Below are 17858 nucleotides of genomic sequence, written 5' to 3'. Positions count from 1 at the left end.
TTAAGCTAGGACAAATGTTCGGCACAACATCGTGGGCTGAAGGGCCTGTTCTGTGCTGTATTGTTCTATGTTCTAAAGGACTTACCAGGATGTTGCCTGATGTGGGGAATTTTTGCTATGAAGAAAGATTGGATAGATTGAGTTTGTTTTCGCTGGAATGCAGGAGGTTGAGGGATGACCTGATAGAAGTTTATAAGATTGTAAGTGGCATGGTTAGAGTGGAAAGTATGAGGCTTTCTCCCAGGGTGGAGGGGTCAGTTACTAGGGGACACAGGTTCAAGGTGTGGGGGAGTGGGGGGAGGGGGGTGTTCAAAAGAGATGTGCAAGGCAGATTTACTCACACAAAAGGTGGTGAATTCTTGGAATGCATTACCAGAGGAGGTGGTCGAAGCTGATACAATTGCAGCATTCAAGAAGCACCTGGACAAATACGAGTATAGGAAGTGAATAGAGGGATACAGATCATGTAAGTGAATCACAGAATCCCTACAGTGTGGAAACAGGCCCTTTGGCCCAACAAGTCTACGATGACCCTCCGAAGTGTTATCCACCCACACCCATTTCCCTACCCTATTACTCAACATTTATCCCTGACTAATACACCTAGCCTACACATCCCTGAATACTATGGACAATTTAGCATGGCCAATTCACTTAACCTGCACATCTTTGGACAGTGGGAGAAAACCAGAACACCCGGAGGAAATGCAGACACAAGGAGAATGTGTAAATTCCACACAGTCTCCTGAGGCTGGAATCAAACCCATGTCACTGGCGGTGTGAGGCAACAGTGTTAACCACTGAGCCACCATGCCACCACCAAGTGAAGACAGTTTGAGTGTGAAAGAGCAAAATATGTCGACGCAGACTTGGATGGCCAAAGGGTCTGTTCCTGTGCTGTATTGCAATTTGTTCTTTGCTGAATGAGAAATGCACATTTTGTTTGTGCATTTGTGAGCAAGGACTCACAAAATTCCTCTGTGCTGTAGCATTCTGCAGTCATTATCTATTTAAATAATGCTCAGCTTCTCTATAGTTGGAGCAGCCTCAAAAGGTCAAATTGCCTATTCTTGCTCTTAGTTTTTATGCTGCTTTCTACCAGAGTCCAAACCTCACATTTTCCCATATATTTCATCGGCCAAGTTCTTGACTACTCACTTAACCTGTCTGTATCCCCTCTTGTGTCATCCTCACCACTTGCCGTCCTACCTATTTTTGTGTCATTCACAAATTTAGCTGGAGTTTCTTTACATTCCTCTTCTAAGTGTTATGAAGATGTGGGCGTACAGTACCTTTAAGAGAGTTAAAAGCTAGCAGAACAACTTGACAGCACCAAGTGTTCTGAATAAGTTTCAATGTAACATGTGGTCCAGCTACTGGCGTAAATAGGGTAGCTAGTTGCCTGGAGACAAAAACAGATTTGAATTAGGCCTGTCAGTTTAAATTATACCCCAAAAAAGTACCAATCTCCAATCCAGTTTCAATTTAGTATATTGACAATCTTAAAAAGCAATGACACAATCGGGTCATTGGGGGTATAAGACCGGAGAAATTTGAACAGTTGAGGGGAGAACTGCCAAGCCACCAGCATGTAAAGACTGCCCAAAAATAGCTCTCTTAAAGATACCTTTATCGATCAGTAACCTCTGAAGCAGAAATCCTTAAGAAGAAGAAAAGAAGACCGAGGAAGATATGAAGAGAAAATTTGATATCTGGCTGGTTTTGAAAACTTGATTTTTTGGTAATTGTAAATGGTGGTGGGGGGTGCTATATCGGACTAGTATTATAGAAGGGAAGGTAAAAGATAGGTTAGAGGAAGGAGTTGTAAATAGTTGTTAGTTAATTATTCTCTGTTATACTTTAAGAACTAAAGATGTTAATTTTTACTTTAAATAGTTCTTGGCCTCACCAATTTTCACAGATCACTGCACAGGATAAGTCATTTCTGCGTTGCTGGTTTAAATTAAGCAGGAGGGTTTACCCCGTATCATAACAGAAGTTATCAATATATATTCTAAATAATTGAGACCCCAGCACTGATTCCTGCAACACTCTACTAGGTGCAGATTGCCATCCTGAAAAACTCCCTTAAGTCAACCCTCTGTCTTCCATTAAATATCCAATCCTCTGTCCATGCTAATAAACAACCTCCAACACCAGCACTCTTATTTTTTTAAGTAATCTAGCATGTGTTTACTTATCAAATGTTTTCTGAAAATCCAAATCGATTGCATTGATTGCTTCCCCTTTATCTATCCTACTTGTTACCTCCTCAAACATTAGCTTTAAAGGCAGATTCCACTGCAGCAACTAAACAAAAAAAAAACATGGAAACGCAGCAAGTCTTGCTGTATCCATGGACAGAGAAACTGAATTAATAAAAACTGAAAGAGTTCTGAGGAAGGGGTCACTGAATCTGAAACGTTAACTGATTTCTCTGCACGGATGCTGCCAGACCTGCTGAGCTTTTCCAGTAATTTCTGTTTTTGAAACTGAGTCAATTGTGTTTCTTGAGCTCCAAAGAAGGGTACAGAGCAGGCGTAATAATATAAATCTGAACCGTGTGCATTTGTTTGGGTTGTCACGGTTTCCTTTTGGAGAAACAAGAAACACCTGTAGAATGGAATATTGTCCTTGATTGCGGGAGGGATTGAGTTTAAAAACAGGGAGGTTATGCTGCGGTTGTATAGGGTGCTATTTAGGACACACCTGGAGTTCTGTGCACAGCTTTGGTCTCCTTACTTAAGAAAGGATATAGTGGCACGGGAGGCAGCTGGCGGGGGAGGGGGGATGGGGAGTGCATGTTGTCGCGGGCGAGGTTCACGAGATTAATTCCCGAATTGAGAGGGTTAGTTTATGAGAAGAGATTGAGTGGACTAGGACTATACTCATTGGAACTTAGAAGACTAAGGGGGGATCTTATGAAAGCACATGAAAATTATGAAGGAAAGCAGGGAGTTGTTTCCATTGGCAGGTGAAACTAGAAGTAGGGGGCATAGCCTCAAGGTAAGGGGGAGCAGAATTAGGTTAAGAGGAACTTCTTCACCAAAAGGGTTGTGAATCTGTGGAATTCCCTGCCCAGTGAAGCAGTTGAGGTGACTTTGATGAATGTTTTTAAGGCAAAGGTAGATTGATTTTTGAACAGTAAAGAAATTAAGGGTTATGATGGGTTAAGTGGAGCTGAATTCACAGGCCAGATGGCCTACTCCTGCTCCTATTTATTACGTTCTTATGAAATCATTTCAAAATTGTATGTTTTGCTGCAAAATTGGCCCAAATGTAATTCCAACTGTCTTATTTTAACCTGAGAGGAGAAAGGTGAGCTGCCTGTTTTCCAGTGCATGTTTTTTTTTTGCCTATGCAGGTATGTGCCCTCAGGTGCCAGAAGGTATCTTGTGCTTGAGGAGAACATATGTAAGAAAAATAAAAGATGAGCCTGGTGCCATCTTACAGAGACACAGAAGCTAGTGAACATTGTATAGTTCAGAAACTCTCAGTTGGCCTCTGTGTCCTGCCAATCACTGCAAATTATTGCACTCAACCTCTGCACATATATAACCAGTCTCATACGTTCCGGTTAGCAACATACAGGTTTATTAAAGCAGCGACTGTGTAGCCATGTTTCTTGTGAGGGAGAGCAAATTGATCTCAGATGCAGAGAACCAGGACCTTATCCAATAAGTAACCGTATCTCAGGTGCAGAGTATCATTCTTTGCACCCGTATTCACATGAAGAACCCAACTGAGCATATTGACACCTCCATCATTTCTAATACCTTCCACTCAAACAGTGTTCACTTCAATCAACTTCAGCTATGAGGATAGATGGAAGAAATTGGGATTGTTGGTTTTGTCGAGAAGAAGGCGAAAAGTAGATCTGATAGAAGTTTCCAACATCATGAGTGGGCTTGATAGAGTCGATAGGGAGAAGCTGATCCTGCTCATAACAAAAAAATGTGTTTGATGACATAACTTTAAAGTGATCTGCAAAAGTAGTACGGGTGGTAAGAGGGGTGGAGGAGGTAAGAGTGCAGAATTCAGGAGACATCATTAAAATTTCCAGCACAGACACAAATAGGACAAAGTGTATGGAAAGATTTGGCAATCAAACTTCAAGCACACTGGAAAAACAAATGACAATGAGAAGAGGGGTGGCTAATACAGGACTGAAGGTGTTATAATCTGAATGCATGCAGTATAAGGAATAAGGTAAATGAGCTTGTGGCACAGATCGAAATTGGGAGGTGTGAGATGGTGGGTAACTACAGAGGCATGAGGGAGGAGCTGGGTAGAATTGACTGGGAGAGGAGCCGAGAAGGAAAGATAGTGGAACAGCGATAGCAGGAGTTTCTGGGAGTAATTCAGGAGAGACAGCAGAGATTCATCCTGAGGAAAAAGAAGCATGGTACAGGGAGGATGAGGCAACCATGGTTGAGTAGGGAAGTCAGGGATAGCATCAAAGCAAAAGAGAAAGCATATAATGTGGGGAAGGGCAGTGGGAAACCTGAGGATTGGAAAGCTTACAAAGACCAACAGAGAATAACAAAAAAAATGAGGAGGGAGAAGATTAAATATGAGGGTAAGCTAGCCAGTAATATAAAGAAAGACTGTAAGAGTTTCTTTAGATATATAAAGGGCAAAAAAGAGACATCAGTGGACTTTGGGCCACTGGAACATGAAGCAGGAAAGATAATACTGGAGAACAAGGAAATGGCTAAGGAATTGAATAATTACTTCATGCCAGTTTTCATGGTGGAAGACACGAGTACTTCCCCAAAAATTTAAGAGAGTGCAGGGGCAGAGCTGAGTATGATGACCTTCACCAAAGAGAAGGTGCTAGAAAAACTGAATGGCCTGAAGGTGGATAAATAACCTGGGCTAATTGAACTACACTTCAGAGTTCTAAGGAAGATAGCTGAAGAGATAGTGGAGGCGTTAATGGTGATCTTCCAGAAATCGCTAGAATCCATGAGGGTGCTAGAGGACTGAAAAATCATTAACATGACACTCCTATTTAAAAGGGAGTAAAGCAAAATGATGGAAAATTATAGACAGATTAGCCTAACCTCGGTCATGGGTAAGATTCTGGAATCCATTGTGAAAGATGAGATTTATGAATATTTGGAACTGTGGTAAAATATTGTAAAATCAGCATGGTTTCATCAAGGAGAAGTTATGCCTGACAAATCTGCTAAAATTCTTTCAGGAAGTAATGAGCAGGTTAGACCAAGGAGAGCCAATGGATGTTATCTATCTGGACTTCAAGACAGCCTTTGACAAGGTGCCCCACAGGGGGCTATGAGTAAGATAAGGGCCCGTGGTGTTCAGGGCCAGGAGCTAGCATGGATAGAAGCTTGGCTGTCTGGCGGAAAGCAAAGAGTGGGGATAAAAGGGTGCTTCTCAGGATGGCAGCTGGTGCTAAGTGGTATTCACAAAGCTCAGTGTTGGGACCACAACTTTTCATTTTACACATTAAAGATCTAGATGAAAGAACTGAGAGCATTCTAGCTACATTTACAGATGATACAAAGATACGTAGAAGGGCAGGTAGCATTGAGGAGGTGGGGAAGCTGCAGAAGGATTTGGACAGGCTAGATGAGTAGGCAAAGAAGTGGCAAATGGAGTAAAAAATGGAAAAGTGTGAGGTCATGCACTTTGGTAAGAAGAATGGAGGCATGGACTGATTTATAAATGGGGAAAAATTCAGAAGTCTGAAGTGCAAAGAGGCTTGGGAGTTCTACTCCAGGATTCTCACAATGTAAACTTGCTGGTTTAATCAGTAGTTGAGAAGGCAAATGCAATGATGACACATATTTTGAGAGGACCTGAATATAAAAACAGGGTTAGACTTCTGAGGCTCTATCAGGCTCTGGTCAGACCACATTTGGAGTGCTGTGTGCAGTTTTGAGCCCCATATCTCAAGAAGGATGTACTGGCCCTGGAGAATGTTCAGAGGAAGTTCACAAGAAAAGTCACAGAAATGAAACGTATGAGGAGTGTTTGCAGTCTCTGGATTTATATTGAATGCAGTTTAGAAAGATGAGGGGGGATCTAATTGTAACATACAAAATACTGAATGGCTTGGACAGTGTGGATGTTGTGAAGATGTTTCCATTGGTTGGAGAAGACTGGGACATGAGGGCATAGCTCTAAAGAAAATGAAAGATCTCTTAGAATGGAGATAAGAAGAAACTTCTTCAGTCAGAGTGTGGTGAATCTGTGGAATTCATTGCTTTGGAAGGCTGTGGAGGCCAGGTCATTGAATATATTTAAGAAGGAAATAAATAGGTTCTTGAATATCAAGGGGATCAAGGGCTATGAGGAGAAAGTGAGAGAATGGGTTTGAGAAACTTACCAGCCATGATTGAATGACACAGCAGGCTCAATGGGCTGAATGGCCTAATTTCTTCTCCTATGTTTTATGGTGTTATGAGTGAAGTGAGGAAAAAAAAACTTCCCTCTGTGTAGTTAGTGTATGGAATACTCTGCCTGGAAGTGTGGTGGAGATAGGTTTCATCAAGGCATTTAAAGGAACATTTAAATGATTATTTGGAAACAATAATGTGCAAGAGCAAGAAGGAAAAATCAGGAGACTGGCACTGGGTAATGATGCACATTTAATGAGCTGGTGCAGGCACAATGGGCTGAATGGCCTCCTGCTGTGCCATAACACTTCTGTGAATATCCAGGTAGTTTATGTTGGAGAAATTAGCCCATTAAAGCAGAGATCACACAAATCAGATCAGGTTAAATTGACAAGCTGTTTATTACAAGCGATATTGCTGGAAGAGAAATTGACTAGGCTGATACAGAACTGCTACGGTCTGTACAGGTAGATCAAGGGTTCTCTTCTTCGAGCTGAGGAAGAAGCCAGGTTTTATGATAATCTTGTACAAGAAGGTTAATTAGAAATGGGGAAAGATACAATGTATCTGGAAATGGAGTAATCTAGCTACAATGATGCTAATTGGAAAACAGTTATCGGATGAATGTCCTGATTCTCAATACAATGCAACATCCTGACAGTATCAATGAGTCAGGAGCTTCCCATCCTCTTCGCAGGTAGGTGCTAATGTCTCTTCTGAAGCGGTGAGGTGCTTCCATTGTCTTGTCCTGGGAGCAATGCTCTTAGTGGTGCTACTCTGTCTGACCTGTTCTTTAAATGGCTTTGGTATTGCTGGGTTATGAGACTGCCCTTGGGGCTTTGGGATAGCTGTGGTTGATCTGACATTGTTAGTGATTGCTGGGAAGTGTATTCCATTGTCTGCGAGTGCTGTCTGATTTCACTTGTCAGCCTGCTTGATCCCTGCTGAGGCACTCTGTGTGTTTTTGGTATAGTTTGGCCAAGTTTGCTTCCTATGTTTTGTGTGGGCCTATTATGAGTAGGCAGGGTGGCAGATCTTCCCACAGATTTTGGCTACATCAAGAACTGTTTTCAAGGTTGCCTCATGAATAGAAAGTCACAACTCTCTCAGCTGTTTCATTAACCAACACAGATCTCAAGAGAAGGAGTAACGTTTAAGAACTTGATTGGTGAGCTCCCAAAAGACCCTATAATTTGAGGAAAGCACAACTATAATAGGACCTGAGTACCGTCAAACAGGCCTTTAGTATTTTAAAGATGCACTTCAGGTCCAAGAATATGAAAATAAATCAATTAGATTATGTGGAAGCAGTTTTTGGCATGTTCTCAAATTACGTCAGTTTCTAAGCCCCTATGGCATTATCCTGACAAGTTATGGAACAAAATCAAAATTTAGATTTCTACTCTGTCAAGCAGGATTGTTAATATAAATGTCAATTCATTAAAATTTTGTCTGTATTTTTGGCAGGAATTATTGGAAATGGATATTTTCATCCAGCAAGACGATTTAATTCTGAAGTCACTGACATGATAACAAAACTTGTTGTCACAAGCAGAGTCCTTTGGCAGTGGACAAAGGTACTGATGCTATCAGAAATGGTTATATGTTCCTAATTTCTATTCAAACATTTAAATGAATAAAATATTAAATCAGACATACTGTGGATTGAGAGATAAATGTTCAGTAGTTCAGCTGAGTTTCTTAACAAGCTTGCAGCTTTGAAGTCATTAGTCAGAGAAAGTTAACTGTTAGCCTAAATTATAGCTTGAGAAAAATCTATCAATGATTTTACCAAATTACCAAGTGAGCACTCATTCCTCATTACACTCAAATCTCCCCATCTTCACTCTGTGGTCCCACTGAAAAAAACTCTTAAGAAATTTATCAAAATTATTTTTGTTTGTAAAATCATCTAATCATAAAATGAATTTTAATGTGCATTCTTTCATAATAAATTTTATGTGGCCTGGAGTACCCTGTTTTCCTTCTTAATCCTTTCCTGAATTGAAATGTTATATTTCCAAACTTAAACATTTTGGCAACCATTCTACAGACTGCAGCTTTTAAATAATCACAACCAATGCAGACAATTCATTTTCTCTCAGAATTTCAGGCTGTTAATCTATTGTATTAGCTAAATTAAATGTTCTTGATTTAATCTGATAATATAATTTTATTTTGGAAATTGTATAATGAAAAATAAATTGATGGCTTCAGGTAAATAATTTTAGAGTTAATAAGGTTGAAATTGATCTTTGAAGAAAAAATGCAATGTAGAGACATTGAACAAATCAACAATCTCTTATGATAAACCCACTTTTCTTTTCCATTGAACTCTGTCATGATGTTGCTCCTTTAACATGGTTGTGTTGTCCATGGCTTTCTTTTTTCAGAGAGGTAATAAAAGATACAGAATTCAAAAAGCCTATGTTTGAAGGGTTTTAGGGCCAGTTTGATTATAGCTAACAGATATTGCCTCAGGAGCAAGGCTTTCAAGTTAAATAAATACACTTGTATAATGGAAGGGGAGTGGCCAGTTCTCCCGATTCAACTTTTCTTTGGTTTGGTCTTGCTGTACACAGAAAGCAGTCAGGCAGTTTTGAGGCTGCTGATCAAAGAAACAGCTACATGGAAGAGGGTATTCCAAGTTATAAATCGCACAACATCAGGTTATAGTCCAACAGGTTTAATTAGAAGCACTAGCTTTTGGAGCGCTGCCCCTTCATCAGGTGGTATTCCATACTGCCATCGCTCTCTCTCTCTCTCTCTCGCTCTCTCTCTCTCTCTCTCTCTCACCTGTAAGACCTTGTGTTTGATTTTACTTTTGGTGCCAAGGGAAGTTTATGGGTATTGTTGCAAGCATTGGGAACAGCATCATTAAATTTATATAATCTGTTGGGTTTTCAGATAGGTTTAAGTTGTTCTGTATTCTGTTCTCTTTTGTTTGTGTTTCATTCAATAATCTTGTAAATAAATTCTGGTTTGTTCAAAACTTAGAGGTTGGACCACCTACATCTTTCCTGGGATATCCACATTGCACCTGCATTAAAACAACTAGTAAAGTTTGTGCGAAGATTTGTAGCTCGGGTGCTCATTGGTGTGGTTCTGTTCGCCGAGCTGGAAGTTTTTGTTGCAAACGTTTCGTCCCCTGGCTAGGCGACATCATCAGTGCTTGTGAACCTCCTGCGAAGCGCTTCTTTGATGTTTCTTCCGGTGTTTATAGTGGCCTGTCCCTGCCGCTTCCGGTTGTCAGTTTCAGCTGTCCGCTGTAGTGGTTGGTATATTGGGTCCAGGTCGATGTGTTTGTTGATGGAGTTTGTGGATGAATGCCATGCCTCTAGGAATTCCCTGGCTGTTCTCTGTCTGGCTTGCCCTATGATAGTAGTGTTGTCCCAGTCGAATTCATTTTGCTTGTTGTCTGCGTGTGTGGCTGCTGAGGATAGCTGGTCGTGTCGTTTCGTGGCTAGTTGATGTTCATGTATGCGGATTGTTAGCTGTCTTCCTGTTGTCCTATATAGTGTTTTGTGCAGTCCTTGTATGGTATTTTGTACACTACATTAGTTTCATCAACAGATGCCTAAGAGAAAGACCACGGAACGAGGACATACCACAACCAAAAGGACTAGCCACACTACCATACATCAGGAGCATCTCAGAACTGACAGCCAGACTACTACGACCCTTAGGACTCATAACGGCACACAAACCAACAGCCACGCTCAGACAACAACTCACCAGAATGAAGGACCCAATACCCAACATGAGCAAAACTAATGTAGTGTACAAAATACCATGCAAGGACTGCACAAAACACTATATAGGACAAACAGGAAGACAGCTAACAATCCGCATACATGAACATCAACTAGCCACGAAACGACACGACCAGCTATCCTCAGTAGCCACACACGCAGACAACAAGCAACATGAATTCGACTGGGACAACACTACTATCATAGGGCAAGCCAGACAGAGAACAGCCAGGGAATTCCTAGAGGCATGGCATTCATCCACAAACTCCATCAACAAACACATCGACCTGGACCCAATATACCAACCACTACAGTGGACAGCTGAAACTGACAACCGGAAGCGGCAGGGACAGACCACTATAAACACCGGAGGAAACATCAAAGAAGCGCTTCGCAGGAGGTTCCCAAGCACTGATGATGTCACCTAGCCAGGGGATGAAACGTTTGCAACAAAATCTTCCAGCTCAGCAAACAGAACCACAACAACAACTAGTAAAGTTAGAGTCTGGGCTACTTTCTTGAAATGTATTGAGGGAGTCTGGCCTGGTTCACAACAGATTGGGAGCTCATCCGGGATTTTTCTATTATTCTGATTGGGATTAGGGTTCCTGGATTTGAAGGCAACAAGTGGTAGATGTTAGTGTCTTTTGTACTGGGTGTTTTGTTTTGGTTGGTTTAAACAGTGCTTGGGATAGCAATGGCAATCTGGAGCTGAAGCTGCCTCATTCTGTGAGGAAAGGAGAGATAATTACATTAATACCTCAGCATTAAAATTTGCTGAAAATGCCACCAGAATCTTTAGAAATGGATAAAATTCAATTGAAGCAGTTTTAGTTAGAGGCAAAAGACAATGAAAGGGCATCAGAAATGAAACAGTTTGAATTACAATTAAAAGCAGACGGCAGAGAAAAAAAGAGACTTTGAACTTCAGAAATTGACACTTAGGTGTTCAAAAATTCACTTTCTGATGTAGTGAGAACTCATGTGGAAGAGCAGAGAATTAAAAAGGCAAGATTAGCAGCTGAAATGGCTGATTAGATTAGATTACTTACAGTGTAGAAACAAGCGACCCTCCGAAGAGCAACCCACCCAGACCCATACCCCTACATTTACCCCTTCACCTAACACTACGGGCAATTTAGCATAGCCAATTCACCTAACCTGCACATCTTTGGACTGTGGGAGGAAACCCATGCTGAATGTGCAAACTCCACACAGGCAGTTGCCCGAGGCGGGAATTGAATTTGGGTGTCTGGCACTGTGAGGCTGCAGTGCTAACTACTGTGCCACCATGCCACCCTATGATTATGAGTTGGTCCATAAATCAAAGTTTGGCTTCCAAAATCAATTTCAATCTGTGAGGGATAGAAATTAGGGAAAAGAAAAATCCTCACTTGGAAAGGGTGAGGTAGATCTCGGTGAATATAACAAGGATAACTTAACACAGGGTAAAAAGGAAACCCTTGAAGGGGAAAGAGAAGTTAAAAAGTTCCGGTGTTTTCACTGTGATAAAGTAGGCCACATGACATCACAATGTTGGTGGGTTAGGAAAAGCACTGGGAAGCCAGATGTCAGAAAACAGCATAACCCAGAGAATTTTGTTGGAGTAGTAACAGAAAGCCACTCAGGTGGATAGAGCTTGTAAGAAGGCCTATGGTGTATTAGCGTTCATTAGCAGAGAGATTGAATTCAAGAGTAGTGAGGTGATGTTGCAGCTGTACAGGACCTTGGTAAGGCCACATTTGGAATACTGTGTGCAGTTCTGGACGCCTCACTTTAGGAAAGATGTGGAAGCTTTGGAGAGGGTGCAAAGAAGATTTACCAGGATGTTGCCTGGAATGGAGAATAGGTCGTACGATGATAGGTTGAGAGTGCTAGGCCTTTTCTCATTGGAACGGCGAAGGATGAGGGGTGACTTGATAGAGGTTTATAAGATGATCAGAGAAATAGATACAGTAGACAGTCAGAAACTTTTTTCCCCGGGTAAAACAGAATGTTACAAAGGGACATAAATTTAAGGTGAAGGGTGGAAGGTATAGGGGGGATGTCAGGGGTAGGTTCTTTACTCAGAGAGTGGTGGGAGCATGGAATGCGCTGTCTGTGGGAGTGGCAGAGTCAGAATCATTGGTGACCTTTAAGCGGCAATTGGATAGGTACATGGATGGGTGCTTAACTAGGATAAATGTTCGGCACAACATCGTGGGCCGAAGGGCCTGTTCTGTGCTGTATCGTTCTATGTTCTATGTTCTAAAGCAAACTGGTGGCTAGAAAGCTTCACTAGAATGAACAACCTGGAGGGAGGTTGGTTAAGGGGGAACTGCCAGATCTTCTTAAACCATATACCTGCAAAGGTAAAGTTCACTTACATAGGCTTGGAGCAGCAAGTAAAGAAGTTACAATATTGAGAGATACACAATCCTCTCAATCTTTGATGTTGAAAGATGAGGCGATATGTACCGCTGAAGGACTATTGCCAGAAAAGGTGAATTCACGGTGAGACAAAAAACGTTCAAGTCTGTAGAGTGAGGTTAGAGTGTCCAGTGATGAGTGGAGAAGTTGTGATACCAAGTACTGGACAAACTCTCAGCCTCCAGGAATACAATTTGTTCTTGCTAATGATGTAACTGGTTCACAGGTAGGAGTGGTGCCTACTATTGTTGAAAAGCCAATGGAAACTCAGGCAACTGAACTATTGCAGGACACATCTATTGGGATGTGTCTGTGGTAATGAGGTCACAAAGTCACCAGTTGAAACAGGAGAGATCAAAGAGTACAGATAAGAAAGTTGAAGTGGAATTAGCAGAGACCCTGTTTGATCAGATGGTGGAGACAAATCAGGAGCACATAGATGAAAAAGCAGACATCTTTAGCTCAGAGACATTAACTGAGTTACAACAGAAAGATTAAAATTTAAAGCAATTGTATCAAAAGGTATACACGGAAGAGGAATCTGACTGTATCCTGAATGTTATTATATTGAAAATGATGTCTTAATGAGGAAATAGAGACCATCACATATTCAGGTAGATGAGAAATGGGCAGAGGTTTATCAAGTCATATTGCCAGTGGGTTATAGAAAAGAGGTGTTGCGAGTGATGCATGAGCTCCCACTAGGGGTTCATTTAGGAGTGAGAAAAACTCAAAAGCATTTTTACTGGTTTGGACTGCACAAGAGATGTAGTTGAATTTTGCCAGACATTGCATACATGTCAAGTCATTGGAAAACCAGAAACAATAATAAAACCTGCACCTTTAATAACTATTCCTGCATTTGAGAAACATTTTATAAGAATCTTAATTGATTGCATAGGACCCTTACCTCAAAACAAAAAGTGGGAATCAGTATTTGTTAACAATAATGGAAGTGTTCACTAGATTTCCAGAGGTTGTTCCATTATGTAATATCCCAGTTAAAAGGATTATAGAGGAGTTACTCAAATTTTTCATGTGATGCAGGCTACCGACAGAGATACAATCAGGTCAAGGGTCAAAATTCACTTCGAAATTATTCAAGGCAATTATGGAGAGCTTAGGAATGAAACAATTCAAATCTACTGCATGTCATCCAGAATAACAGGGAGCACTAGCAAGCTGGCATCAGACATTAAAGACTATGATGAGGGCTTTTCATCAAGACGATCCTGATGATTAGAATAAGGGAATTCTGTTTGTACGTTTTGCAATCAGAGATGCACCAAATGAATGAACCAAATGGAGTCCATTTGAATTAGCTTTTGGGCATGAAGTGAGAGGACTGCTAAAATTGTTTAAGGAGAAATTGGTAAATCAGAATTCAGAAACCACATATGTGGACTATGTGTCAAATTTAGGGAACGATTAAATAAAGTGGCTAGACAGCATTTAAAAGTATCATAGCATACAATAAAACAGGAGGCAGACAAGAAATGAAAAACTTGCAATATTGCTATCGGAGATAAGGTGTTAGTGTTACTTCCAGTAATAGATGAACCTTTAAAAGCAAAGTTTAGATTTTGACTACTTACAGCATGGAAACAGACCCTTCGGCCCAACAAGTCCACACCGACCCTCCGAAGAGCAACCCACCCAAACCCATTCTTCACCTAACTCCACAGGCAATTAGACCTAACCTGCACATTTTTGGACTGTGGGAGGAAACCGGAGCAAACCCACGCAGACACGGGGAGAATGTGCAAACTCCCCACAGACAAGTTGCCTGAGGCAGGAATTGAACCCAGCTCTGGCACTGTGAGGCAGCAGCGCTAACCACCGTGCCACCATGCCGCCCATTAGTTGACCTTAACAAGTCAAAAGGAAATTGAGTGAGGTGAACCATTTGATAAGAACTCCAGACAGAAAGAAATCTCACAGAATGTGTCATGTGAATGTGCTCAAAATGTCTTTTGACAGGGGAGAAAAGCCAAAGGAGATTATGTTATTGGTTACAACACAGAGTGAAGAACCAAGTTCAGACCATTCTGAATTGGACATTTCTCAAATGAAGAGAAAATGAGGATGGCAGATGCTGGAAATCAGAGTCAAAGAATGTGGTGCTGGAAAAGCACAGTCAGTCAAGCAGCATCAGAGGAGGAGAATCATGTTTCAAGCATAAACCCTTCATCAGACACAAAATGTCAAATCTGTTGCTCCTTGGATACTGCCTGACCAGCTGTGCTTTTCCAGCACCACACTCTTCAATTCCTCAAATTAAATTGAACGATGAGAAAGTTGTCAAAAATTGTTGAACTACCTTCTACAGGAAAATCGAAATTACCTGAAAGAGTTATTACATTGCATGGGGAGATTTGTGGAAATAAGCTGGGAAGTACTTGCCTAATTATGCATGATGTAGATATGGGAGATGCTGTTCTGATTAACAACATCTTTATAGGCACAACCCTCTAAAGTTGGCACAGGTTCAAAAAGAGATTGAACGCATGCTCCAAGACAACATAATCGAAGTGAGTATCAGTGACTGGAGTGCACGCATAGTAATGGTGCCAAAGCCAGGTGGTGCCCAACAGTTATGTGTGGACGACCACAAAGTCAATGCAGTTATAAATACTGATGTATATCCAATTCTGCGTTTGAAGATTGTGTTGACAAGGTGGGTCGAGCAACCTATATTTCTAAGTTAGACTGGCAGGTACCTTTGTCAGAAAGAGTGAAGACAATTTCGGCTTTCGTAATGCCAAACGGACGATATCAATTTAAAATCATGCTGTTTGGTATGAAGAATGCCCCAGCCACATTTCAACGACTAACCAATAAAGTCATTTCCGGATTACCCAATTGTGTTGTATATAATGATGACCTGGTGATTTTTGGTCACACGTGGAAAGTATATTTGCAACATTTATCAGACTTGCTCAATTGACTTTGGAAGGCAAGGTTGGTGGTAAACCTGGCTGAAAGTGAATTTGCCAAAGCCCAAGTCACCTTCCTGGGCCATATTATTGGACATGGGCAAATGGCCCCACAGGATGCAAAATCAAAGGTAATTGGGGAGTTTCAATACCATCGACAAAAAGAGGAGTACTACGGTTCCTGGGATTGAGTGGATTTTATTGAAAATTTGTACCAAAATTTAGCATTGTGGCTGCTCCACTCACTGGGTTCCTTCTTAAAAGCAAGAGGTTTACGTGGACAGTGGACTGTCAGAAGGCATTTGACAGCCTGAAAGCTGTATTAACCACTGTGCCAGTATTAGCCACACCTAATTTATGCAAAGCCATTCAAGGTGGTTATCGAAGCGAATGATGTGGGTGTCGGTGCTGTGCTCTTAGTGGAAGATGACGAGAGGATAGAACAACCTATCGTGTATTTCTCCAGGGAATTGAACATTCATCAGCAGAAATATTTGACAGTTGAGGAGGAGACTTTGAGCTTGGTGTTGGTGTTACAACATTTCAATGTTTATGTTACCAGTAATGTATCTGAGACAATCATATGCACTGATCATAACCCATTGAAGTTTGTGGAGAAGTTGAAGGACAAAAACGCCAGACTGTTTAGATGGAGCTTGTTGTTACAACCATTCAATTTGAAAATTGTCCATGCGGTGGGACGAGAAAACATGATTGCCAATATACTGTCGAAACTTGGATGAGAAACTGAGTCATTCAGTGGCAGTAATAAAACAGACCGAAACAAAATGGAGAAGTCCATGTCTGCATGCGTGTTGTATAGTACTAACAGTTTAAGATTAAGGGGTTTTAAAATGAAGGCATTATTGGGTATTCACCTTTTTTTTGTAAATGGGTAGGTGTGACAATGCTGCTGCTTTAACAAGATTATGAGGTCGTAAAAGCCATAGACTTCAGAAAGTCTGGCTTGGGTAGGTTTTAGGGCCAATTTGATTATAGCTAACAGATATTGCCTCAGGCAAAAGACTTTCATGTTAAAAGAAACACTTGTACAATGAAAGGGGAGTGACCAGTTCTTCCAGCTCAGCTTTTCTTTGATTTGGTCTTGATGGTCACTGAAAGCAGTCAGGCAAATTTTGAGGCTGCTGATCTAAGAAACATGGAAGAGGGTGTTCCATATGGCCATCTTTCTCTCTTGTAAGACCCTGTGTTTGATTTTACCTTTTGGCCAAAGGCTATTTATGGGGATTGTTATGAGCATTGAGAACAGCATTATTAAGTTAATAAAATCTGTTGAGTATCAGATAGGTTGAGTTATTCTGTATTCTGTTCCCTTTTGTTTGTGCTTCAATTAATAATCTTGTAAATAAATTGCATGGGTTTAAACTAGCTCAGTAGGGAGATGGGAACCTGAGGTGTAGTTCCAGTACACAGGAGAATGAGAGTAGGGAGGGTATGGACAGGATTTCATGGTCACAGGAATGTGCTGGCAGACAGCAAGCTGGTTTGCAGTGAGTCAACTTCAACGCCAGAAGTATCCAGAATAAGGTAGGTGAGCTTGCAGCATGGATAGGTACCTGGGACTTTGATGTTGTGGCCATTTCGGAGACATGGATAAAGCAGGGTCATGAATGGACGTTGCAGGTTCCAAGGTTTAGATCTTTCATTAAGAACAGGCAGAGCAGTAAAAGAGAGGGGGGCATGGCCTTGATAGTCAAGGATAGTATAACAGTGGCTGAAAGAACTTTTGACGAGGACTCGTCTACTAAGGTAGTGTGGGCTGAGGTTAGAAACAGGAGAGGAGAGGTCACACTGCTGGGAGTTTTTTATAGGCCACGTGGAGGAGAGGATTGACAAAATGCATCTGGGTAGGAGTTAAAGGAACAAGGTGGTCATTAAGGGGGCCTTTAACTTCCCCAACATTGACTGGAAATGCTAAAACTCTAGTACATTGAATGAATCAGTTTTTGTCCAATGTGTACAGGAGGGTTTCCTGACACAGTATGTTGAAAAGCCGACAAGCGGGGAGGCCACACTGGATCTGGTGCTTGGTAATGAACCAGGCCAGTTGTTTGATTTAGTTGTAGGTGAGCACTTTGGAGAGAGTGACCATAATTCAGTTACGTTTTGTGTAGCGATGGAAAGGGATAGGTACATGCCACAGGGCAAGAGTTATCAATGGGGCAAGGGTAATTATAATGTGATTAGGCAAGACTTAGGAGCCTGGATGTGGTAGCAAAATGCAGGGGATGGGGACAATCAAAATGTGGAGCTGGTTTAAGGAACAGATATTGTGTGTCCTTGATAGGTATATCTCTGTCAGGCAGTGAGGAAGTGATAAGGTAAGGGAACTGTGCTTTACTACAGACATTGCATTTCTTGTTAAGCGGAAGAAG

At 41.3% G+C, this 17858-nt stretch overlaps 1 protein-coding gene across 1 annotated transcript in view; it reads left to right on the top strand.

Moving 5' to 3' along the window:
* Positions 1 to 17858, top strand: part of LOC122540179 (dynein axonemal heavy chain 8-like) — a 1258818-nt gene that overhangs the window by 953749 nt on the left and 287211 nt on the right. The window contains exon 57 of the mRNA XM_087976819.1: positions 7833 to 7942. Within this exon, the coding sequence (XP_087832945.1) occupies positions 7833 to 7942 (110 nt within the window). The remainder of the gene's footprint in view (positions 1 to 7832; positions 7943 to 17858) is intronic.

This window comes from Chiloscyllium plagiosum, unplaced genomic scaffold, assembly GCF_037043375.1.
Source record: "Chiloscyllium plagiosum isolate Xiang-an unplaced genomic scaffold, Cpla_swu_hap1 HiC_scaffold_3, whole genome shotgun sequence".
Taxonomy (NCBI): Eukaryota; Metazoa; Chordata; class Chondrichthyes; order Orectolobiformes; family Hemiscylliidae; genus Chiloscyllium; species Chiloscyllium plagiosum.
Note: the sequence above shows the minus strand (reverse complement) of the source record. Positions and strands in the feature narration are given on the sequence as shown.